Source organism: Cajanus cajan, chromosome 7 (genome assembly GCF_000230855.2).
Source record: "Cajanus cajan strain Asha chromosome 7, NIPB_CcT2T_4, whole genome shotgun sequence".
Classification (NCBI taxonomy): Eukaryota; Viridiplantae; Streptophyta; class Magnoliopsida; order Fabales; family Fabaceae; genus Cajanus; species Cajanus cajan.
Window position 1 is genome coordinate 35,270,520 of NC_138523.1, and position 25,537 is coordinate 35,296,056.

At 33.4% G+C, this 25,537-nt stretch overlaps 2 protein-coding genes across 2 annotated transcripts; both read left to right on the plus strand.

Moving 5' to 3' along the window:
- Positions 1-449: 449 nt before the first annotated feature.
- Positions 450-4,330, plus strand: LOC145949975 (uncharacterized). Its single transcript, XM_083060882.1, has 3 exons — positions 450-471; positions 949-1,024; positions 4,027-4,330. Exons 1-3 carry the CDS (start codon positions 450-452, stop codon positions 4,328-4,330), a joined length of 402 nt encoding a protein of 133 aa, XP_082917008.1.
- Positions 4,331-15,946: 11,616 nt separating this feature from the next.
- On the plus strand, positions 15,947-20,025 carry LOC109790945 (cytokinin riboside 5'-monophosphate phosphoribohydrolase LOG3). The gene is made up of 7 exons (XM_020350203.3): positions 15,947-16,248; positions 17,026-17,123; positions 17,295-17,325; positions 17,784-17,883; positions 19,159-19,229; positions 19,337-19,480; positions 19,609-20,025. Exons 1-7 carry the CDS (start codon positions 16,129-16,131, stop codon positions 19,702-19,704), a joined length of 660 nt encoding a protein of 219 aa, XP_020205792.1. The 5' UTR covers positions 15,947-16,128; the 3' UTR covers positions 19,705-20,025.
- The last annotated feature ends 5,512 nt before the right edge of the window (positions 20,026-25,537 follow it).

Sequence of the window (25,537 nt, forward strand, 5' to 3'; positions counted from 1 at the left end):
ATAAGGCTGTTATACTAATTAAGCTATTGATTTGAATACTTAGTGACTATAGTCATTCTGTTAACATATGATTAGACGATCTCATCATGATTCTATCTTGAGGTGTATCAGATGATGTTGTCTAATTGTTGTGTCTAAATTGCAAACATGTGTAATTATTGTACTAATTAATATTGATAACTAGTTGTGATATGTGAGTATACTAGTACTATGATTGCAAGCTATGTATGAGTTGTAGTGACATGATCCCTTATGCCATTGATTTTTAATATTTAATTGATATAGTTCAATTATTATTTGCTATATTGAGATCATTTGATAGTGAAATGATGTGATAATGTGATATGATAAGACATGTGATATGTGAATTAGTGAGATCATGTGAGTTGCTATGCATAGACTCCGTTTGAGATGTATCATATGCATTAAAGTGTTTTTAGGGGTACAATATGGAATACACTGATAGGAAAGGTCCCTTGTGTTAAAACTTGGGAATCAACCTTGGGGATAACTCTTGAAAGTCTCAATCCTACCTTCGTGAGCATGAGATGTATCTTGCACTGCTTAACTATCTCGACCAGACCCTAATAGTATATCCTCCTAGTAAGAGTGCGTTGAGGGTGTGAGCCAACATGTACTCCTAGGCTACTCTATGTGAATTTCTAGTGGCAATGCACAAGTGTGATATGTGATATTTTTACAGGCGCCGCATGCTTGATAACATGCAATCCTTGTCCATTGCATAATGCATATTAATGTTTTGTGGTATTTAATTATTATGTCATGAAAGGATGAAATGAATTATTGTTACCAATTTGTCTATGTCGTTTATATATGTATATGTCTTATTTGTGTTTGGTTGTCCGGCTACATCTTATGTTGTGAGCCTGAGTGAAATGTTTCTCACTCCCCTTGTTTTGTGTTTATCTATATTGTATGTTCTTGTAGGTGATTTACATCATGAGGTTAAGGATGTTGCCAGTGAGGCCTATTCCTTGCAGTTGGATTTATGCCCCAATAGGATGTAACATCAAGACTTAGTTAGAGATTATCTTCTTTTATCATGTTTTGAGATAATTATTAGTTTTCTTGTAATAGATTTCATTTGGATATTAGTTGATTTTTTTTTGTTAAAATGTGATACTTTTTATGTTGAATACGATGGGTTTTCATTATGATAAACTTCTTGATTCAATTTTATTTATTTAAATTATTATAGTATGTGGGGTAGAAGGTGTCACATTAGAAGCTAAGTAAAAGTTGTTTAAGACTTAACACTTAGTAGAGACTTAAATTGAGGCACATAAGTGATAAATTAATTAGTAATGAAGTCTTAGAACTAATTAATTAGTATTCTGGCTAATTGAATTAAATCAAGTACTAGATTAGTACAAAAAGGATAACTAGTAACACTTAGTCAAGACCAGTTAGTATATATAAAGATTAACTTAGTTATGAAAAGAAACTTGGACTAATTTCTAATTTAATTTATTTAGTATTCTAGAAACAATGTCAAAATTAGATTAGAAAGTCAACAAGAGTCAAAGGAAGGGACTTAGTTAGCTCATTAATGACATACTAGTAATTTTTAAGAATTTCGTTAAGTAAGCCCTATTATCCAACCCGTGATGGGTCGGGTCAGGCCGTATCGGGTTACCCACTTTGCTAGCTCTACTTAATGTGTTATTGTGGAAAAGAAAAAAGCGATTGCACAAGCGTATTCATGTGCGGGCCCCATGGGGAGACAAGAATAATGGGTGAGGTTGAGAGACATGTATGTTATAATTGTAGACTGAAGTTATGTACTTTGATTTATTGATTTTGGGAGATGAAATTGTGGGCTTGTGCTTGTATTTACATGTCTTCTGGCTTCTCCTGTGTACCTTTGGAGAATACAACTTTGCTTTAGTCTTAAAAGAATATCTTGTGTGACGAAGTCCTTGAAAGGAGGATGTGGATGACCACAGAAGGTACCTAAGGTATACTCTCTAGCTTCAAGTCCTTGGGGATAGTAAGGCACTAGGTTGTAGAGACTTAGTATGACTGAATAATTTACGTATGTTGACTTGGAAAATCCCGAAAAATGTGAGGCATAGCCATGATTGGTGAGAGTGTCTATGCCAAGTACTAGGGTATAATGTGTGCTCCTAATCGTCATCTATAAAGAAACTTGTAAGACCACTAGGTTTCAGTGGTGTGGTGGGCTCAATTGGTGAGGTTTTTGCTACATAAATTAGGATGTGCATTAGTACTCTTGAGTGACAACACTAGAAAACCACAATGTAGATTGTTGTGGAGTTTTCAAGTTCGTTTTGTGTGTGACATTGCCAAGGATAAATGAAACTCACTCCATAAATTTAGTTTCAGAGGGTGATGGATTGTAGCCAACTAACTTTTTAAGGTATTCAATTGTTTGATAGTGATACAAGATGGAGAGCTATTGTTGATAAAAAAAATAAATATCCTTCAAAGGGATCAACTTAAGTGTTTAGAGGTTGATGTATGACATTATTGGATATGTTGTACGAAGGTGACTGTTGTGAGTCTTAGGCTCTTTTATTTATTTATTTATTTGATATGGGTAATATAGGATCTTAGTATTTTACATTTATTAGTCATTGCACTAGTGGAAAAAAGACTTTTAAAATCGGTTATTTTTAACTTTTAAAATCGGTTCTTTAACCGATTTTGAAAGAGCCGATTTTAAAAGTTAGACTTTTAAAATCGGTTAAACAACCGATTTTAAAAGTTAACTTTTAAGATCGGTTGTTTTATAACCGATCTTAAAAGTCTGGCTGTGAAAAAAAATTAAACTGGAACGGGCCGTTCCAAAATCGGAACGGGCCGTTCCAGTCTGATTAAAAGCCTAAAAGGTCATTTTAGAACGGCCCATTCTCCCAGGGAGAACGACCCGTACTCCTTGGAGAACGGCTCGTTCTGCATGGAGAACGGCCCGTTCTGCATGGAAAACGGCTCGTTCTCCTTGCAAAATGACCCGTTCTCCTTACAGAACGGGCCGTTCCAGGTTCGAACCCAAGCTGGACCTACAACGAAAACAGATATGAGAAAATCATGAAAAAAATGAAAAGAGACACAAGAAGAACATGAGAAGACGAAAATGAAAACGAAAACGAAATTTACCTTATTGGAGACTTTAGAAAATGAGAGCTTCAGATATTTACAAAGGAATGGAGGGAAAAATTGAAGATAATGAGAATGGAGGGGAATATAAAAGATTTCTGACGATACTTTTAAAATCGGTTATTTAAGAATCGATTTTGTATACTACATACAAAATCGGTTCTGAAATAACTGACTTTAAAAGTAGCACTTTTAAAATCGGTTATAAAAGAACCGATCTTAAAAGTGACACTTTTAAGATTGGTTACAAAATAACCGATCTTAAAAGTACTTTTAAGATCGGTTATAAAATAACCGATCTTAAAAGTGTTCATGTTATTTACAGAATTGCCACCGCGTCACTTTTAAGATCGGTTAATTTGTAACCGATCTTAAAACTCTGATTTTAAATCCAATTTTTGCACTAGTATTGGTGTGTTCCGCAAAGTACTTATGTAATGATGAGATTTGGAGGTCGTTATTCAATCGCATATTACATTTCATAGATTTGATGTATTTATTGTTTTGTATGAGACATTTTATCTTATCCTATTGACACAATGTACAACTTGTAAATGGATTAATAGCGATGTTTAATTGATGTAAATTAATACCGTTTTTAATTTATGTAAATTAATACCGTTTTTGGTGTGAGCCAAGGGATAGTATTACCTTAGGACTCATGTATACAACAGACCACACATAAGGTTAGAGTGATTTAGGAGAAAATGAGGATAACCCACAAAGTAGGCAGAAGAGTTATGCTGATAAGAGGAGGAGGGACTTAGAATTTCAAGAGACAAACCATGTGTTCTTGAAAGTCACTTTGTGGACTAGGATTGGTAGGACATTGAAGTCTAAGAAGCTTACGCCTTGATTCATTGATCCTTTCCAAATTCTCAAAAGAGTTGGTAGCATTGCCTACCAAGTTGCTTTACCTCCAAATCTTTCAAATCTTTATAGTGTATTCCATGTTTCTCAACTCCAAAGACACATTTATGATTCTTCGAATGTGATTGAGTCAGATCATCTTGAGGTTAAGGAGAACCTAACAATGGAAGCCATACTAGTGAGAGTTGAGGATCGAATGGTGAAACAACTTAGAGGTAAGGAAATTTCTTTGGTTAAGATAATTTGGAGAGGAGTTACACCTGAGAGTGCTACTTGGGAGCTGGAAAAGAAGATGAAGGAGTCAGATCTCTTCATTTAGGTAATTCGAGGACAAATTTCTTAAAAGGTGGGGAGAATTGTAACATCCTAATTTTCTAAAAATAAATATTATTAAATAATGAGTAATTTTGTAATATAATATTATTATATTATATTCAAAATTATTATTTAGAATTAAATGTGGAGAATTATTTTATTAAATAAAATAATAAGGCAATTTTCTTAAATTAAATTTATTTATTTAGTTTAATGATAGAAGGGAAACATGCCAAGTTGACCTGGTTCAGTGAGCTTTTAAGAGAGGGGTTAGATAGAGTTTATGCTAATCCGACTCATTTTGCATTATGGAAGAACTGAGAGAAAAAAGGAAAAGAAGGAAGGAGATTTAAGAAGAAGTGCTCAAATCGTCTCAAAACTACATCAAACTACTTTTGATCATCACAATAAGGTACGGGGGAAGAAAATGAGTTCATTCATATGTGGGATTACAAGAGAGGATGAGTAGCGGGAGCAATCCTTAAATTGCTAAGATTTTCCATTTTCTATTTTGATGTTGCAATTGACAATTCAATTAGGTATTATATTGATTTATGAATGTGTTTGTTGCATTGTTTGGTAAAATTGATGATCTAGATGATGATTGAATTCATTAGGATGTCTCTATGGGTTAGGATTCTTGAGTAATTTGATTATTGTTAATCAGTGTGCAAATTCATAAATTAAGGTTATATACTGTGTTTTGGGGTAAAATAATAAGTGTTTCTAATCGATTGGATTGGTAAAAAGAAGATGTATGATTACTTATGAATTTTGATGATGTTCTATTCATGTTGTGTTTCTGGAAAACGCATTGGGCACCGGACTTGAGTTCTTGGCATCAGACTTGCATTCCTACTGATAAATGTGAAACCCATATGAGGTTATGCCAAGCGTGGGATCTATCACGTCGGGCATGAAAAATTTGGTGAGTCTTTACCTTGCCTTAACGCCTCAAAAGAATGTAATCAACATTGAATGACTAATGTAGACACGGCAAAACAAGTTACTTAAAAAGCATTTAAATGAAAAAAAATTGTTAAGATTCTATGTGAATCAGTGATGTGGTTGGAATAGAATATATAAGTAATAAACTATTATCATCTCATGAGTTAATTTTGTAGGAATGAGTTAAATCTAAATTCACAACTTAAGAAAAACAAAGAAGAAAATGAACTTTATAAGGAATTAAAAAATAAAAGTGAGAACTTTAAAGATTTCAAATCCGCATCTTCAGTCGATGATATTTAACATTATCTTGACAATTGTTGCTTGACCTATCATGCAATCCACCGTATGTCTCTTATCAAATCACTTTTAGATGTTTAGTTTTACAAACTTCACACTCAAGATGCTAGTGATACAATCAAAATTGAGTATATTAACTTGCTTGGATACAAGTTAAAAGTACTTTTGAGAGTTCCTTTACTAAAAATAAAAAATTATTTCTAATAGATAAGTTTTCAAAAATACTTATAAAATTATATACAAGCAAACTCTATATAAATAGTGAACAATCACATAAAAATAAACTAAGTATTAAAAGGAATTTAAAAAAATGTAACAAGAATAAATACAAACTATAAATGTAAATGCAAAATTAAATGCATTTAAAAGAAAATATAAGTAAAATTCAAATGTGTTAAATTTATAGAAAAGTCATACAAAATTATATTAAAAAAAAGTGCAGTGAAATAAAAAAAATGATTAAATATATTTTTAACCCTTTGATCGAGGCCGTACCCGGTCAAATAAAAACAGTTAAATGTAATACTAGGAAGCTTTCCTAGGTCGTCTCCCAAGGACCATTTATCTCTGTCAAAGGTTCAAACACGAAGGGGGGAAGGGGAGTTTTGTTCATAATCAAGGTTAAAACGCATTAAAATGCAAAATAGCACAGCAAGAAAAATGGATTGGCTCCTTGTTAAGATTGTAACTCTCTTATCCCTGGTTCTCAAAAGATTTCTTTGTTCACAACTTAATCCTTATTCCATCCGAGTTAACCAACTAAGCAAAGATTAACTCAAGATTTTCCTACACAAATTAAGCAAACGTATACAATATTAAACCTCCCCACAAGATTAAGCAAACTGTGGCCTTATATATGCAGCAAACCAGATTCATTAAGCATGAACAGGTGCTGAAAACGTTTCAATGTAGAGGTTCAATGAAGAAGAAGCAAGCGTAACAGAAATGCATATACGAATAAGACCTCAAATGGAGATTACAATCTGCTCAAGGAGCCAACCCCAAGGGTTTTATCCTTCCATTAAAATGAAAATGCAAATACAGCAAGGTAGAAGAGAAGAAAATGAAATGTTTGTCTTCATTCAAATGTAAAATATGCAATTCAGGAAGAAGTGGAAGTAAAACGTAAATGGAGAAGAAGCAAAACGTAAAAATACAGGGAAACAGCTCTCAAAACGTGGTCACATCAGATGGTGGCTGAATGGTCCCTACTCTAGGTCCTAAAAACCTTAGAAAAGTCAAAACAGGCCCCCAATCCAATCTAACCCGAATTTACAATAAAATAAATGAAAAATAAAATAAAACAAAATGCTGATGTGGTGTTGATGTGGTGAAGTGGTGCTGACGTTGCATTTATCTCTTGAAGTCCAAAAATAATATCCAAGCCCAAAAATGCTCCACAATTAACCTGAAAATAATTGATAAACAAAAATTAAATTAATTGAAATTCAAATTACTAGCCCAATAAAACCCAAACAGTAAAACTATACAATTAATAAGCGATTAATGTAATGACCCGGCTTAGGTCGCCACATCAACAAACAACTGAACAACACATAAGAATAATATATAATAAAGAAAAGAGAGCAAAGGCCAGCTACACTAGAGTGAAAATATACAATAACGTATAAAATTTTTTTCATCGTATATAACATAACTTTATAAAAGAGTCATCATCAGTAAGGTTATACAGTGATCCAAAAAGATAATGAATATACAACATCATAAAGACATCAAAATAAGACACCCTAGGTGCTGGTCAAGCTCTAAGTCTAGCCACTTCTCAAAGCAGCTACTAAAAGACTCCTTGCCATCCCAAAGCTTCACACCTTATCTGCTCCCCCACATAGTGAGATCATGACAGTCCACATCATGGAAATATAAGGGTTAGCACGTATAAAACCAACCATAGTACAATAAAATGAAACATCATTAAACTAGATATTCATCAACAGTATGTATCCATACCAAAGGAATGACAACATTATAACAAGTCATTTCTATGCCAAATATAAACTAATCCAAAATCCAATGTATACACATCCATGCCAATGCATACATATCATATGATAATAAAGAATCCATAACCAATGTATACAATCCATACCAAATGCATACATATTCCACATCCAAACCAAAGTCACGCCGCTGTATAATACCATGAAGTAGCCAACACATCCAAACCAAATGTTGGCCTCAACACATCCAAACCAAGTGTTGAATTTGTGAACATGTCACCTGCCCATGTCATACACCTCACCTCTCATGGAAAATATACAGTTGGGTTACATCGTCACGTAACCCTAGTGATCCTGGCCACTTCATCCATCAGTATGACTCGGCCTTGCCCCCATACCAGTAGCAAATAGAATACTTAGAGGAGTACTTCAGAATCCACCTAACATCTGAAGTGGTTTATTATATAATTTTTGGAAAAGTTTCGTATTGGAATCCTCACCATGGGACTCCCAAATTCCATATTTCCCCAAAGACTATATCCTGATCTCACTAAGAGATCTCCCAATCCATAACATAATCTTACTCCTCTAAGTCCTATTAGATTTCCAAACCAAACACACATAGCATATTCCATAATTACATACAAACTTTTCCATAACCATGCCAAATTACTCAATATAACAACATAAATAATTAAACACCCAAAACAACTATCAACTTAACCAAATCACTCTTTGTGAAATGGCAATCTTCACAAAACAACGTATTAAGAGTTATACTACCCCTATCATGCTCATCTTTATCTCATATGAAAGATAAGAAGATTTCCTACAACTCTTATGAAGACATCAAGTCCTAATTCCATCATCTACTTTGTTAAAAATTCTAAAAACCGCAACAGCTATAACCAATGCTGACAACTTGACCCTTATTCACTAAAATAGTCATATCTGGAGTTCTAGACCTCCTTTTTAGGTGATTTCAACGCCATTGGAAAGCTAACATCCAAGGCTACAACTTTCATGAAGACTTAAAGACCAGACATACTCCCGCCCGGAGTATTCAGATCGCGCCTGGCACGAACTCAAATAGAGACCTACAAAGGTCTTAGCGCCCAACACAATTATCCTACGCCCGACGCAATTTCAGACTGAGACTCCCAATGAGTCTCCACGCCCGGCATGCTCAGATCATGCCCGGCGCAATATCAGTAACCAAAAATACAAGGCCCACGTCTAATAGTGCGCCCGACATGGTTCTCCCCACGCCCGACATGATTCACCTAGGGATTCCTATTTCAAATTGTGCCTGACGCAACTAGCCTCGCGCCCGGCATGATTTGGCAATGGTGGTCCCTGATGAATTCACGCCCGGCGCCAAGAACTGCACCTGGCGCATTTACAACCAGAAACCCTCGAAAACCTCAAAAATTCCTTTCCAACATGAACCCAATCCAAATTCCACGAGTTTGAACCATTATAAAGCATAAACTCTATTCAAAAACAACATATTAAGCGATAAAATCAAGTCTTAACCATTAATCCATGGAAATCATGAAGAAACCCAACCAAACCCTTTCCACTCATTCCAACCTTAATCGTGCATAAAACATGAAATCAATGTGATATTTCAAACCCATACATACTAGATTAAGTCTTATAAGTACTACCCTTACCTTAGAAACCTCAGAAATGCAAGGTTTGAACAAAATCCTCAAATCCCAACTCAAACTTTAATCCCCATTTGCAAGGCTTTAGAGGTTAAATCTCTTGAAACTCTAGTTGTGAAGATTGATCCTGGCTTGATAAGCTTCCCAAATGTGTCCTCAGCTTCCCTCCGGACCAGAGCCTCTCTCTCTACTTCCTCTCTTTAAAAATTGTCTCTATTTGACAAATGAGACCCTCCGGTCCTAAGTCCCTATATATAGGCATTTTCTAAAATTTCCAAATTTCACCCTTAGCAACTATTCACCTCAAATATTCTATTTCTTGAAGTATTTCAACTCCCTAAGCTCTAAAACAACCTCAAATTCACTCAGAAAGACCGGATTTATCTTATGTTCCTATCTTTCAATCTCCCATCAGTCCTATTCCTTTCTATACAATACTCACAACTCACCACCATATGAAATGCAATCTATATATATATATATATATATATATATATATCAACACTCAAAAAAATATCACCGTCAGATACATATGCTTGGAATAATGAGTTGCATGCCATAATACTTCACTTAACTAAGATGAGAAGGAAGGTGATCAATCTTCTTCCCTCTTAGTACCAGTTTAGTATAATGGTGTACAATGCATCATTCACCATATTCATGCACACATATGCCTATATAAACCTCTCAAAAACATCAACCTCTCATCTCATACTATAAAATCACTACTATATCCAAACAAACAATCAAAACTACATAAACATACAACAGGCACCGAGGTAAGTACATTTCAAATCCACACCTCCAAATCCAATCCAAATCCATATAAACAACATACACATATATACATACATATATATACATAAAGTATATCTACTAAATAGCTTGATATTTCCATGGCGTTACAATTAAGCCCAAATTAACAATTAAAATAAGTACAAAAAAGATAAATAAATAAGGAAAAATAATGACTCATCACCGTTAAACATTTTTCAATTTTTTAATTTCTAAATAAAATTTTGACTAATCTTAATCTTAAAAATTTTTTTCATTAACATTTTTAAGTCTCCCTTGACAAGTACCTATGTTAGGTAATGATGTGGTAACCATGTCACCTATTGTGTTACTAATTAGTTTTACGTGGTAGCACATATATTTTTTTAAAATTATATTTTTAATCTTTTATACTTTTAATCTCTAAATAATTTTTTTGATTTGTCTTAATCTCTCATGTTTTCATAAAAATCATTTTTAAACCTCTCAATGAGTTATTGATCGGTCTGAGTCCTTCAACTATATTTTTTTTGTCATTATGATAATCACTCAACTTAATTCCTTAACAAGTATCATTATTAAGGGATGATATGATAGCGACGTGACTTATCATATGGACTATAAATTTAAATGTGTTGAATTTGTAGAAAAATAATTCAAATTCAAAATTTTAAAAAAATGTATAGTGAAATTAAAAAAAAAAGATTAAATAAAATTTTAGTCGCTAAATTTTTCACAAATTTCACTTTTTGTTCCTAAACAAAATTGACCCATCTTAATTGCTAATCTTTCCTTTTGTTAACAATTTTAGTTTTTGTTGTCAAGTTTATTTATTAAATGATGATGTGATAGTCACATTGAGAATTATATCACTTATGGCATTATTAACCATATGATGTGGTAATTACATGTTTTTTTAATTATATTTTTAATCTTTATAGTTTCATGAAATTCACTTTTTTAGTCACTCAACAAATTTTTCATACGTCATAGTCTCTCATCCTTTCATGAAAATCATTTTTAATCCATCAATGAGTTTGTGATCGATTTTAGTCCTTCAACTAGTTTTCTTCATTGTGTCAATCACTCTAGTTAAATACTTTACAAGTATCATTGTTAAAGGATGATACGACAATCATGTAATTTATTATGTAAACTACTAGTTTTACATATGAGATATTTTCTAGTGGTGAAAAATCAAAATAAAAAAAGAAGTTTCAAATTTTGAGGAAAAAAAAATAGACAAGGTATGTAGTTACCGAATAGAATATTATGTAAGTGTAAATTTTGTGTTAGGATAAAATGAGTTTTTCCCCTTTGAATTAAACCAAGGTGTCTTGTTTAGGGATGACAACGGGACGGGTTGAATATAGTTTTATGATATCGGTCCCCGTCCTTGCAAGTCAAACTCATCAAAGTTCTCGTACTCGTACCCGTCGGGTATATAATTTTCATCCTCATCTCCGTCCCCGTCGGGTATCGAGTATACCCATACCTGTACTTGTAATTTTTTTTTGTAAAAAGATACACAATATTTTTAAATTATTTTTTTATTATATTATAATTATAATTAGATTATTTCTCTATCTCATACTATAATAAATAATACACATATTAAAATATTAAAATTCTTTAACATAATTAAATCGAAAATAAGTATTAAATTGGGGATGAGGAAAGGGATGGGTACGGGACGGGTAAGTATATACCCGTACCCGATTTAATATATCGAGTTTTACCCGCCGTACCCGTACCAAGTTAAACAGGGTATTTCTCGTCAAAGTCGGGACGGGATATATTTACCATCCCTAGTCTTATTCAATGGATTAAACCTCAAGCTTAATCCAAAATACGTCTCCCTCAAAATTTACAGATTCGCCATTGATAATATGCTATCTGCTTTTGCATGTTTAGCAAAACATTTTTATTTCTAATATTATTTCCAGTATGTATTATATCTCTATGTATGTCACAAGCCTTGAAAACATAATATCTGATATATTTTAAATTCGTTTCATCTCTATACAGACCAAAATCTTAAAATTCGAGATCACTAAAAGAATAATTTTTGAAAATCCTAGGTGTATGCGGCATGCCTTGGATTACTGTCCTTGGGGAGTTGGTGGTGAATAACCATTAATAAATTTGGCCCAACTTGACACTAATTTCGAACTTTTGTAATCCTATAAACATTAAGGTTAGTAGGAATGGTTAAGAAATTTAAAATATAGTATTTAATGATACAAAAGTAACTATACCGCAATTATTTTTTAGTAAAAATGGTATATCTATTAATTTGTCAACCATTTTTCTTTAGGTCGACGAATAGAAAAATCACAAACACACAAAAATATGCTTTTAAACACGCATGCAATTTTTATACCCATAAGCTCAATCCCCACCAAGAAGGAGTGATTATGAGTTTATGATCTCTAAACACGTGACAGGGCAAAGAAGTAGACAAATATAAGGTGTTAGTAATATATAAAAGCTAAAAAACAAAAGACAGAAAGACTACATTGGGATTGGAGCTCTAAAACCAACATAATATACAACTATTAACATAAAGGCATGGGTTCAATTGCAGCAATCCTGACAAAAACAGCTATATAAACAATATGTGATCAGTTAAGAAATGCATATGAATAAGCCAAATCCCATCAATGTGTTTAAAAATAGGCAAATGGATTTCATAAAAATGGATTTAAGTCATAAATTTCTGGAGAAGGAAATTTGATAGGTGGAGAAAGGGGGCAAGCAATGAATGAGAGAGAGGATGGGGACAAGGTGCTTGAAGAAATGTGGAAGAGAGGATATGGGTAATGGAAAGGGGCGTGTGAAATAAAAATCAAATGTTTCCAATGTGTATAACATGTGTGTCGAGTAAGGTAGGGTGGATGAGGGCACAGGTGATATAGGGCACTACCCACTAATGTTTTCTTATTCAATCATCAATGCACATTGCTCAACAGCACTAGAGCACCATCTTAGGTAGCTTCTGCTATTACCCATAACTTGTTCAGCATAAACAATTTCTTTTGTGTGTAACAAAAATAAAATAAAAATAATTGTCAGGGTTGCCCATTCACATCGATTTAATTAATTGCTCCATCCTCACTTTTTTTATTATAAGAAATTCATGGTTTTTCATTTTTTCCTTTTTGGTGGATTTTTTTAGGGGTCTCTTTCGTTAACGATGCATAGTTTGGTTGGATGGAAAGTAATGGATGAATCATTTGGTTAGTGACGCAGCCCTCTTCTAGATAGGAACCTTTTGGTGTGATTTGTTGAACACTTTTGGGTAAAGGACCAATACAAAAGGAATGAAGTGGAAGAAGCGAAGAGAGAGGGGAACCAAAATGGCAGTGTTGCACTTACGCACATAATTGGCACTATTATGGTTAGTGACTGGCCATGGCAACTTATTTTCTTGGATAAGCCCCATTCTACTCTTTCCCATTAATATCAACACTCACACCGCCCCAATTATCAAAGTTTTGAGGTGGTGGAATTATTGGTGATATTTCACTTGTTTTCTTTTTTAAGGATTGATATAGAAACGATTATTGCCACTGAAAATTTCATTGGTTTCCTTCACGTGGTATTATTAACGGGCAAATTCTACTTTACCTTTATAAATTTCATAGATTTTGGTACCGTTGATTTTTAAACCAATAACATTTAAGTTTATGTCATGTTGAATTCGACTTGATTTAAAATACCACCGAGACCAACACCATGTAAGATATTGTTGAGGTGAATAATGGTTTTGCTCATCTTCGCTGATCCATGGGTCACATAGTACATGTGCAACGTTACATTTGTCATCTTTGCCAAAAACGTAACTTGGTTCAACCCCGCTCCCGTTTTCTCTTTTTAAACACTATTAGAGTTTAGATGTAGAGATTAGTAGTGGTTAGAAAATAATTAAATTTGCTTTAAATTATAGACATGTTCTTATTGATATGATCACTACTTATTTTTTTATTGGTAAGAAAATTATTATTGTAAAATACCTCAATTTATAGAGATCTCAGAGTCACTCCCTTATTAATAACCTATATATGCATGTATATTTTGTTTTTTCACTATTTTTTTCATTAGTCACAATGCTTAAGCAACTTTCAATAATATTTTTCCTTACATTTAAATTTCAATATTCATGTTTAAAGGATATATATGGTTTTGAGTTCAATTATCACAAAACACTTCCAAGGAAAGAAGCATTTAATTGTGACTAAGTTCTAATAGATAATGAATTAGTCTCATAGTCAACCAAAAGACTGAAACATGTATGAATACCTCTTGGTCTTATTGAGAAGTTAAAGATCATAATTATAAAACAAAAAATCACATTTATTGTGAGCAACATAATTTTTTTTTTATAATTACAATGGCGACACTAGAATTTGAATCTAAAAACTTAAATATATTATTTTAACTCTCACTATTAAGTCGATCTTAATGATTCTATTATAAGTAACATATGTTTGTACATGTGATATTTGTTTAATTTAATAGATTAAATAATATTTTCATCCTCCAAACATGATAATATTTATTTTGTCTTTAAAAAATAAATCATATCATTTTAATACTTTATTTGTGAAAATGTATTTTACATGCATAATATTTAATTATACATGACCAACAATTAATGGTTGATTCACTTGATTAGAAAATACACATCTCAAAAAGACTTGTGTTTAATTTCTACCAATGTAAAGATCTTATTGATAAATAATTTATAAGTATCTTTATAAATGTTATTAGAGCTTTGAGGCCTTATCCAATTCTAGTGAGCTCCTAAGACTCAACACATTTTAAAAAAGAAAAGTTTAATCACATTGATGCGCATCAAATTGTAGCAACTTATATTAGCTTTGCGTCATTTTTGCGAATTGGATGTAGAAATTTGTTAACGTGCATTATGAAAGCATAACCCGACACACGTGGTGCTTGTAAAAAAAAAAAAAACTCCTTTTAGTTATTTGTTTTTGAAAATGTGACCACATATAGCACATTTATATAAATAAAATACTATAGAAATACAATTTAATTTGTATGGACTAAAAAAATATTAATTTTTTTTTCTGGAAGTAAAAGATATTTAATTTTGATTTAATTCATTGCATACAATAAAGGACTTAAACAATAAATAAATAATGAATTGTAAAGTTAAGGGCTAAAAATATGAAGAAAAGTACTCGTGATGGAACTCAAGATACACTTAAAGGGTTACATTAACCTCTCCTAAAGGTAACATTCTTTATCCATCATCTCTTGATTGGAAATTTTCTATAATAAGCATATATTTTTTCAAATAAAAAAGTTACGTATACGATGCGAAAAAAGAAGAAGAAGAAGAAGAAGGAAATGCGTATGTAACTTAAAAAGTCTGAGATAGAGAGGGAATATAAAGTAATGAAGGCAATAAAAATCCGAGAAACCCTCAATTTCATCTTCCAAAATTAATGCATCATCCAAAAAGTTTAGTTTTTAAAAATTGCAACCATTTAATCATTTTATAGTTAATTTAATTTTTTAAGGGACAAATTTGATGATGAAAAATATTAAAAAAGTAAGTTGAGGAATGAGGAATGAAGGGACAAATTTGATGATGAAAAATATTAAAAAAGTAAGTTGAGGAATGAGGAATGAGGAAGAATGTACATAGACACATCAATGGAAATAGTATTATTATTATTTAAGATAAAAGAAGTGGGATGTGGTAATTAGAAGTGGAATTGAGGTGCGTGTTATTAGAAAAAAACGTGATGATTACACTACACGTAATGTTGTTTGTTATTGGAAGAATGTTGTGCCAATGTTGATTAGGCAGAACAGAACAGAAGACAAGGGCCGTAGGTTGGGACCGCACACAACACACAGTAGTCCGCGCGTGCTGCTAAGGCCACTACTCACGTGCGACAGCCAATGGTCTTCTCCATCTCTATATATACAATTTACAAATACTAATAGCGAGCGAGTGACTGAGTGAGTGTAGTTGAATGTTGATCATGAGTCATGACACATGGATGAATGCATGATTTCTTCAACAAGCACCTCAATCGGTTAAAGCATTGGAGAGTATATATTTATATTCATAAACTAGGTAGCGTAGTACTATACAAACTTGTTACATCAACCAAATGGAGACACACGGTGAGATAAGGGTGTCAAAGTTCAAGAGGGTTTGTGTCTTCTGTGGGAGTAGCCCTGGCAAAAAGAGAACCTATCAAGATGCTGCCATTGAGCTTGGCAATGAATTGGTATATTATATACACTTCCATTCTGCTTTTCTTTTCCATATCTTGCTCCTTTTTTTTTTTTTTTTTTTGGGTATGTAACCCTTCTGTTTTATTGGGGGTTTAATAAAAATAAATAAAAAAGTTGTGTTCTATGCTATTCTTATTACAATATACATGAGTTCAACTAACGGATTAGGTGGAAATGGTTAAACTATATCGTATGACGTCTTCAAGGGTATAGTTCCATTGTGAATTTCAGTGGGGTAAGTTCGTTGTGTTCATAACATGTTTGTAATTTGCAACTTGTTCACGGCCTTTGAAAAATAGAAATTCACGTTGATTTTTGTTCCTTGAAACTATGGTTGTGTTTTTTTTTCCTCTATTGGTTGAGATTGTGTCTAGCATCTATTTAATGCAATTTTTTTTCTTTCTTTTATATCATTACTCACAAACTAAAAGTTCAAAATAGGTCACACTCAATACCGTGCTCAATTTTTTTGCTCAAGTGTTTGGATATCTATGGCGCCTTTCAGCTTTCTGAGGATAAAAAGCATCCATTTTTTTTTCTTGAATTTTGTTAAGCTCGGTGGCTCTGAGCTGAACATTTGGCACGGACTTTACAAGTGCTTCCTGCTGATTGACCGTTGGAGAATAATTTTCAGTGCCCTTTTTCTTTTCCAAATGGATCATCATTTTTGCTTTTGTGGTTTTGACATCATGTTATCATAGTCACTCTTATTTGCTTCTATTACTCTAGTCTTTCTAGGTTGTTTATTTTGTTGTTAATGGTCTCTGAAGGTCTCAAGGAACATTGATCTGGTCTATGGAGGAGGAAGCATTGGGTTAATGGGTTTGGTTTCCCAAGCTGTTCATGATGGTGGCCGGCATGTCATAGGGTATCACTCTTTCTCTCTTCCTCACCCCTTCTTCTTTTGATAAACTTTTCTCTTTCTCTATTTTCTCCCAAGAATTTTGGGTGGAAGGAGGATCAAGAAATAAGAGTCAATTCTGCTTGTGTTGGTCTCTTTCTCCATTGACACTATTTGTCATGTTATTGTCTCTTGCAGAGTTATTCCCAAGACACTTATGCCTCGAGAGGTATGTCTGATTCAGCCAGCAGAAAAAGCTTGTAGTTTTTTTCTCTATTAAAATATTTTGCCAGTTGTTTCTATTTTACTTTTCTTGTGTTTCTTCATCACTATTCTGTAGCTTATTTGTTTTCAGTTAAGCCTTCACTACATCCTGGTTCATATAAGTTTTGTTGTTAAAAGGTTTAGGTAGTCTAGTTTATACGTGTTTTTCTTTGGCAAATGAAATCTTTATGCGTTCAGCATGTTTTCTCTGTGCAGATTTTCCTTCATTGGCTAGAATTTTTTTTTTATTTTTTATTATTTTTTTAGTATCAATCTCTTGGATTATAAATTATTGACGTCTTTATAGCTAGCTAGGTTAAGCATCGGAGAAACAACCCTTCATCTCTCATAATTGCTCCTTTTCTCTTTACTTTTTTGATCTTATTTTCTGTTCCATCCCCTGTGCCATGGTACCTTTTGCAGCTAACTGGTGAAACAGTGGGAGAAGTAAAGGCTGTAGCTGATATGCACCAAAGGAAGGCAGAGATGGCCAAGCATTCAGATGCCTTTATTGCCTTACCAGGTTAGCATGAACTGAGAATACTTAGTTCCATTAGAAAAAGTAGAAACATCAAGGTGCATGAAGCTTTCTAGTTTTATCATGTACCATTGACCATATCTCAGTGTTTTATTCTTTCGAGAATTGTTAAATATAATATTCCCATTGATCTCCCTGTGTTGTTTTCTTATTCAACATTCAACTGGTTTTTCACTTTGTTAAACTTTTCTTTACTAAACATTATTAAAAGGTTTACCACGCCTAATAATGAAAGTTGTTGATGTTGACTTGGCATTAACTATTATCTCGTGTATGTATGATTTTGAAGTCTTACGTAATAATGTGGACTAGTCATCTACTTTGAGTATGCACCATTGGACAGTGATTTTTGTAATTTTAAGTAGTATCAAATCAACTGGTGTGAGATTTTTTATTCAATTAAATTTTACAGTGCTGCAAAACCGGCTTGTGACTTTTCTTTGATAATAATTCATGCATCCCAATGCCTATGATGATTAGAGAGCGACCCTTCAGAAGTACTTCAGAAGTAGCTGATCCTGACCTTCTCTGAGCCCTTAACATCTGTGGCTAAAATTTCAAAACTTCTGCGGCTCTGAGTAACTGTAGTTCTGGTTGAATACCATTTTTGCCTCTACTTTCCTTGGAACCATGACGTGTTTTATATCAAACTTCGTGCATTTGATGGTGAAGGGATAGTAAAGAAAAAGAAGAACTATCACAAGATAACGTTTCCAACTAGCACCTGTACCTGACATGGAATAATGCCTTACCCTTTTCAAAGACTTATTTCTTTGTAGTTATCATTCTGAGAGTAATTGAGTGCTGAAAATTAGAGACAGATACAGGAGGCACACAAAGACAAAGTTGTCAATCACTCTCTATCTTGGGATCCCTCGTGTGAAAGTGGATTCCCGAAGTTCCAAGAGTAAATAAGAGGGAAGGTGTAAAGACAAAACCGATAGATGTCCTTAATGACCTCTCACTTCATGCTGCAAAGTTGTCAATCGATAATTGCATTTTTTGAACACTTGCACAAAGACAAGGATACTAAATAGTAAAACACTACATACATGCACCCCAACATGGAATAGTTAAATCCCAAAATTGTGGATAAAAAGACAACACGGTTGAAATAAAATTAAACAGTGAAACATGGTTCTCCAATTGTTGAAATAAATTCCAGTTTCTCAACTACCAGGGTATTACCATCTCAATCATGGTTGCTTATCTTTTGTTCTAGAATTAATTTATTGATAAAATTACGCAAATTACATGCAGGTGGTTATGGGACTCTAGAGGAGCTTCTTGAAGTCATAACCTGGGCACAACTTGGGATCCATGACAAACCGGTAATTGACTTGTACCATTTTGTTGGGGACCAATATTATTATTTAATTTATTCCGTGGAGGCTCCCTGTGCTTTCAGCTTAACTAGATTTGAATTCACAACTTGCAGGTGGGATTAGTAAATGTTGATGGATACTTTAATTCATTGCTATCATTTATTGACAAAGCTGTGGAAGAGGGATTTATTAGTCCTAATGCCCGCCACATAATTGTATCAGCACCAACATCAAAAGAGTTGGTAAAGAAATTGGAGGTAATTTTCATAGGATGACATCATCAACCAACACAAATCAGCACATTTCTATCATAAAAGATAAGGGTTTATGTAAACACTCATGCAGAATTGAGCACAAAATGATATTTTATATGTTTAACTCACAGGATTATGTTCCTTGTCACGAAAGTGTTGCTTCTAAGTTGAGCTGGCAAATGGAGCAACAACTCACTTATCCCGAAGAGTATGACATCACAAGGTAGCTAGCTGATTTTGCTTCATTTGCACGGAAGATGACACTAGATAGAATTTTGGAGGTGGAAGAAGCTAGTGTGGAATATCAGTATTCTGTTTTGTTTTTACTTTAAAAAAAAAAAAAAAAAAAAATTTCTTTTGTAAAGTACTGGGTTGACCTGAGTATGTGAAATTACTTCGTTCCCTTGTGAAACAGATTTCCTTTGAAGTTGTAAGTATTAGGGGCTTCTCATCTTATTACTCAATCTCAACTAATTTCAAGTTAAAATGATCTTTAATGTACTTTGAATTTATATTCTAATGCCTTTATGGAAACCTCTATTGTGTGATTTGGCTGAGCAAAGTAGCAAATACACAAAACCACTTAAAAACATGACTTTATTCGGGGTAGTGAACACAATCAACGGACTATGGTCCAACTTGAATAGAGTGAAATGTTGATAGTTAAGAACGGACCAATTATGTAACAGACATGTCCTTGAAGAAGCTGGTTTTAGAGTTTAAGTCTTGGCAAGCTAAAGACAACATACAAGAAACTGACCCTACAAACAACCAATTCTTGAATGAAAGTGCAATGGCTGCATTTTGTAAACTACTCACCAAAATTTGACACCCAAGTATAAGAAATGCTAAGGTAGATGCTGTTTACCACATCATTTACATATGATATTTTAGTTTGTGGACCCCTCAGTTGCCAAGCAAATGTGTCATTGCCATGTGTTACAAAGGACTATGTGGGGTTCAAAGTTCAAACTATGTGCGAGGGGCCATATGCGTGTAGGCCTCGGTTACGGGATCATGTGTTACATGCATAGAACTGGGGACAATATGATAGCCATAGTTGGTCCAAGTATCATCCATCAATTGCCAGTGGTTGAAAGAACTGCTTCTCGTACAGTTGGGTCTGTTGGTTTGGAGATAATTCCAGAAGCTTTGAGTGGTTGCATAGTCATCATATATGATGCATTGCTTTGAAATATTTGCTGAAGCATGGATGGCATGGCAAAGAGGGAACTGAAGGAAACACCGCTACCACCAAGGTTACAACTTACAAGCCTTTGACAATTCCTTTACAGATTCTTAGTACTTAGATACAGCTTTGCAGAAGAGATATTTTCATTGTGATCTATGAAAGAGAAAAGAGAGGTGGGCATTGAGAAAATTATCCACAGCATAAAGTCCTCTACAGTATTTATTTTGCCCCATTTTCTTCCTCTTAAACATTTTACTCTAAAATTTTTGAATCAAGAAGAAAGTGATCTAAAAGTAAACTGGATGAGTAGAGCTCATATATATTGAACGAAACGCAGGAGCTACCTCCATTCATCTAAAAGCAATTAGAATGGAAATGGGAAGATCGGGTTGCCTTCTCCATATTAGTCAACATGTCTTGTAATTGAGAAATCAACTATTGGCTAATAACTAAAGAAAAGAAGGTTCACTGTGCTTTATGCAGTGCTAGTTTTGGAAAACATCCACATCTTTGGACCACTAACCTGTGGAGCACCTTTCAAGGACTATTTTTCATGTTAGGTAACATGGTTTGTATATTATGGTTCGCATTGATTTTCTCAAGTTAAAAGGACTGGCTGAGTGGCTGTGGCATAACATTGTCAAACTTTCATTCTACGTAGGACAGTTGTTGATCAATGTTACTGTGTTATGGATAAGGAAGTTATCAACATCAAAGGTCTATCTTATCTACATATGCTTCAGCATATGCAGAAATTAAGAAGCTTTTGAATCTGCAAATGCAATCTTCTAATTATGTCGGAATTATTATTCTTTTCTTCTGTCGTTTATCCCTTTTTGCTAACAGAACCATGACCTTTATTGTTTTGATGAAAAAACACGTGTTAATTTGTAGTGACATCTTATTATCATGATAGTAAATATGTTATATTTTGTCAATTTGTTCATCAATACAACATTTATCAATGATGTACACTAACAAAAAAAGTATTTGTTCGCTTGTTTGAATTAAAGTATGAATTTTTCTGTTTGAGATTTGGCCTAGTCTCTTGCTTTGTCAGCTTTGTTGCTTCTTTTAATAATATGTTGGTACTTGGCATATGATTAGTAGGTTTAGAGGGGTAAACTTAGTTGAGATGTCTTTTCCTTATTGTGATACTTAGTGTGTCATAATCTCTATTTTTTTTAAAATAAAATTTGCAAATTGAAATTTGACAGAATTTCACTGTGTAAGTTGAGTTTGCAAAGCAAATTTTCTTTTATTCTATTTCAAATTAACTTTCATGGAAAAATTTAGTTTATAATCAAACTCAATTGAAAATCAAATAAGAGATTTTTTTTTGTTTTACTATTTTAAACAAACCAAAGCTTCTCAACTAAACAACAAACTATTAAGAAAAAAACTAAAGTTTCACATCGATTAAAGATAAGGGCAAAATAAGGTGTCAAAGATAGACTTCAATCAACTTTCTTATGATGGTATCAAAGTTATCATAGATTTATTAAAAAGTGTTACCTACTCTTCATACACACACACCAAGCCCATTTGTATTGGGCATGAGGGGGGTGAAAATCCAATTCTCGTCTATCCTAAATCATTTTTAAAAAAAAAAGTCACTCATAGTTTATTCATGCATCAAGCCAAATGGTGCTAGACATGAGGGGATATATTGGAAAAACTCAAATCCTACACTGACTAGAGATTAGGCCAACAAAGAGTTTATAAGTGGGGACAAGACCTTACCTTACAAGTTGGTCAAATCAGTTTTACAAGAATGAGTTAGACTCAAACTCACATTTTAGAGTTAAAAAGAGACACCTACCATTTATACACTCACCAAACCTAATAGTATTAGGTTTAAGGGAATGTATCAGTATTGAAATAAACCCAACTCCTATTTATCTTAAATCATTTTAAAAGGATCATTTACTGTTTATACATGCACCAAACCTAAATATTATTGGACGTGAGTGGTGTATTGGAAAAAACTCATGTTCCACATTGGCTAAAGATAAGGCAAACCAAGAGTATATAAATGGCAAACAATCCTTACCTCATAAATTAATTTTGTAAAGTTGTGTTAGGTCAAAATTTAATTTTTAAGATGGTATTAAAGTTATCATAGATCCACTAAAGGGCTACCCACCATTTATATACGCACGAAAGTATTGATGGTCTAGTATGAAGAGGGAAGTAGTAGAGTATGTGACAACTTGTCTTACTTGTTAGAAAGCAAAAGTGGAGCATCATAAACCAAGTGGATTGCTATAGTTTATGAAGAGCCTTGAGTGGAAGTGAGATAACATTACTATGGACTTTGTTGTTAGGTTACCTAGGTTAGCTAAAACCAATGATGCTATCTCGGTAATAGTTGATAAGTTGACAAAGTGTGCTCATTATAACATTACTTTGGACTTTGTTCTTAGGTTACCTAGGTCAGCTAAAAAATGATGCTATCTAGGTGATAGTTGATAAGTTGACAAATTGTGCTCACTTTCTTTCTATTTGCATTAAGTGGTTCTTGGAAAGGTTGACACAATAGTACATCAGGGAGATAATTAGATTGCATGCAGTGCCTTCTAATATTATCTCAAATCATGATCTGAGATTCACTTCTAGATTCTGGCATAGTTTGTATCAAGCCTTAGGTACAAGGTTATGGTTGAGTTTTGCTTATTATCTTCAAAAAGGACAGTTTGAGAGGACAATTCAATTCTTGGAAGACTTGTTGAGAGTGTGTTCTTTAGATCATCTTGGGTGTTGGGAGGAAGTTCTACCATTGGTGGTATTTATCTACAACAACAACTACCATGCTAGTATCAGTATGGCCTGTTTGAAGCTTTATATGGAAGATGTAGAACTCCTCGATGTTTGTATAAATAAAGTGAACAATGATGGTTAGACCAAAACTGGTGTTACAAACTACAAAAAAGGTGAAGTCGATTTAGGAGCACATGAATATCGCTTAGAGTAAGAAAAGTCATATGTTAATAAAAGATGGAAGCATTTGGAGTTTGCTGAAAGAGAACATGTGTTCTTAAAGGTGACACCCACTACTAGAGTGGGAGGGGCGATAAGTTTCAAGAAATTGACTCCTAAGTTTATTGGATCTTATCAGATCTTTCGTCGTGTAAGTCATCCTACTTATCAATTGGATTTATTATCATTTCTACGAAACCTACACAATGTGTTTCATATTGCTTAGTCGAGGAAGTATGTTCATGACCCCAATCATGTGGTGGAGTCACATGTAGTGCAAGTTAAGGAGAACTTAACATATAAAACGAGATTGGTTTGTGTTGTTGATCACTAGTTGAAACAATTGAGAAGTAAACCCATCAAGTTGGTGAAAGTTGTTTGGGATGTGGAAACTAGTGAAGCTACATGTGAGCTTAAGAATATGATTGAAGATTAATACCTATATTTCTTCCTAAATAAGCAATTCTTGGGGATAAAATATTTTGTTGTTGGGGAGAATTGTAACCGTGTGATCTATGTTGTGATGTGTTTTATGTTATTTATAAGAGCTCTTAGGATTAAGGAATTCTTAAGGGTTAGGTTGTTTAGAGTTATTTGAGTTGAGGCTAAAGTTGACAAAGAATGTGAAAAGGTATATAAGGTTTTAGGAAAACATGAACTTCATAAGTTCATTTTCTTCTAAGTGTAGAGAGAAGTTAGAGAGATAGACTTTAGAGCATTAGAAGTCCAACCTTCATTCTAATTCCACCAGGAGCTTCCTTATCTCCCCCTAACAAGAATGTGTATTTGTGATGAACACATTGAAGTTGCGCTAGGTGAAACTATCATTATTGAGTAAGTTGAAGTTTCTATGGGTGTTGCAAGTTGAGGGATTATCCATAGAGGGGACCTATAGAGAGGTCGTTTATTTTTCGAGCAAGGGCCACTCAACGAGGATACCTATAAAGGGTCAAGTTCACTCAATAGAGGAAGTCATAGAGATCTTTTCTCGTTGAGCGAGAATAATCGCTCAATGAGGGGCTCATTTCAGGGTTGGGTGCTTAGTGAGGCATATGTTTTTTAAGTTATATTGTTGTGTTAATTTAATTGTGATGTTTTTGGAATACTTATGTTGTATATTAGTCATGTATGTTTTAAATTATTAAATGTTGATTAATGGCGATGGTTTTATGATTTTATGAAGATGAAAACGATGATGTTATATGATGTTGAGGTGATAATGAATTAAGGTTTATAGTGTTTAATTAACATGTGATTTTTTTCTTCCAATAAGTTGAATTGATATTTCTAAGTTGAAGATGCATATTATATGCTTTTTGAGTTGAACTTAGAACTAGAAGAGAGTGAGTTGTTTTTCGGTGCTGAAAGATTCTATTGTGAGGATATTTATTGTGGTGCTCTAAGTGCTCAAAGATGAAAACTCTCACGTAAGAGAGTTGGCTCTTGAAGTAGAAAGTTGCTTTTAAAAGTTGTTTCCTCTATAGTTTCTTAGTTGATATAGTATGCAAGTAAGGACGAATAATACGTGTTAAGAAGTGAACAATGGGTAAGACATGGAGTTGGAGGCCAATATCCATAACTAAGTGTTGGAGATGCATAGTATTTGGAGGGTAGGTGACAAGCTAATCATATTTAGGATATTATTAATGCATGTCAATGATGTGATAAGCTCACAGTCAAGCTATTCTATTCCTAATAGTAATACTAGACCTTCCTAGTTTAAGTGGCAACAACTAGAGATGAGAATAGGTCAGGCCTTAAGAAAAAGTCAGGTTTAAACTTTTAAAAATACCTATTTATTTAAAAAGGTTGGGCTTACGATTATAAAATAGTTTGTGAAGTCTCATAGATTAGTCTATTTATCTATATAATATAATAAAAAAATATAT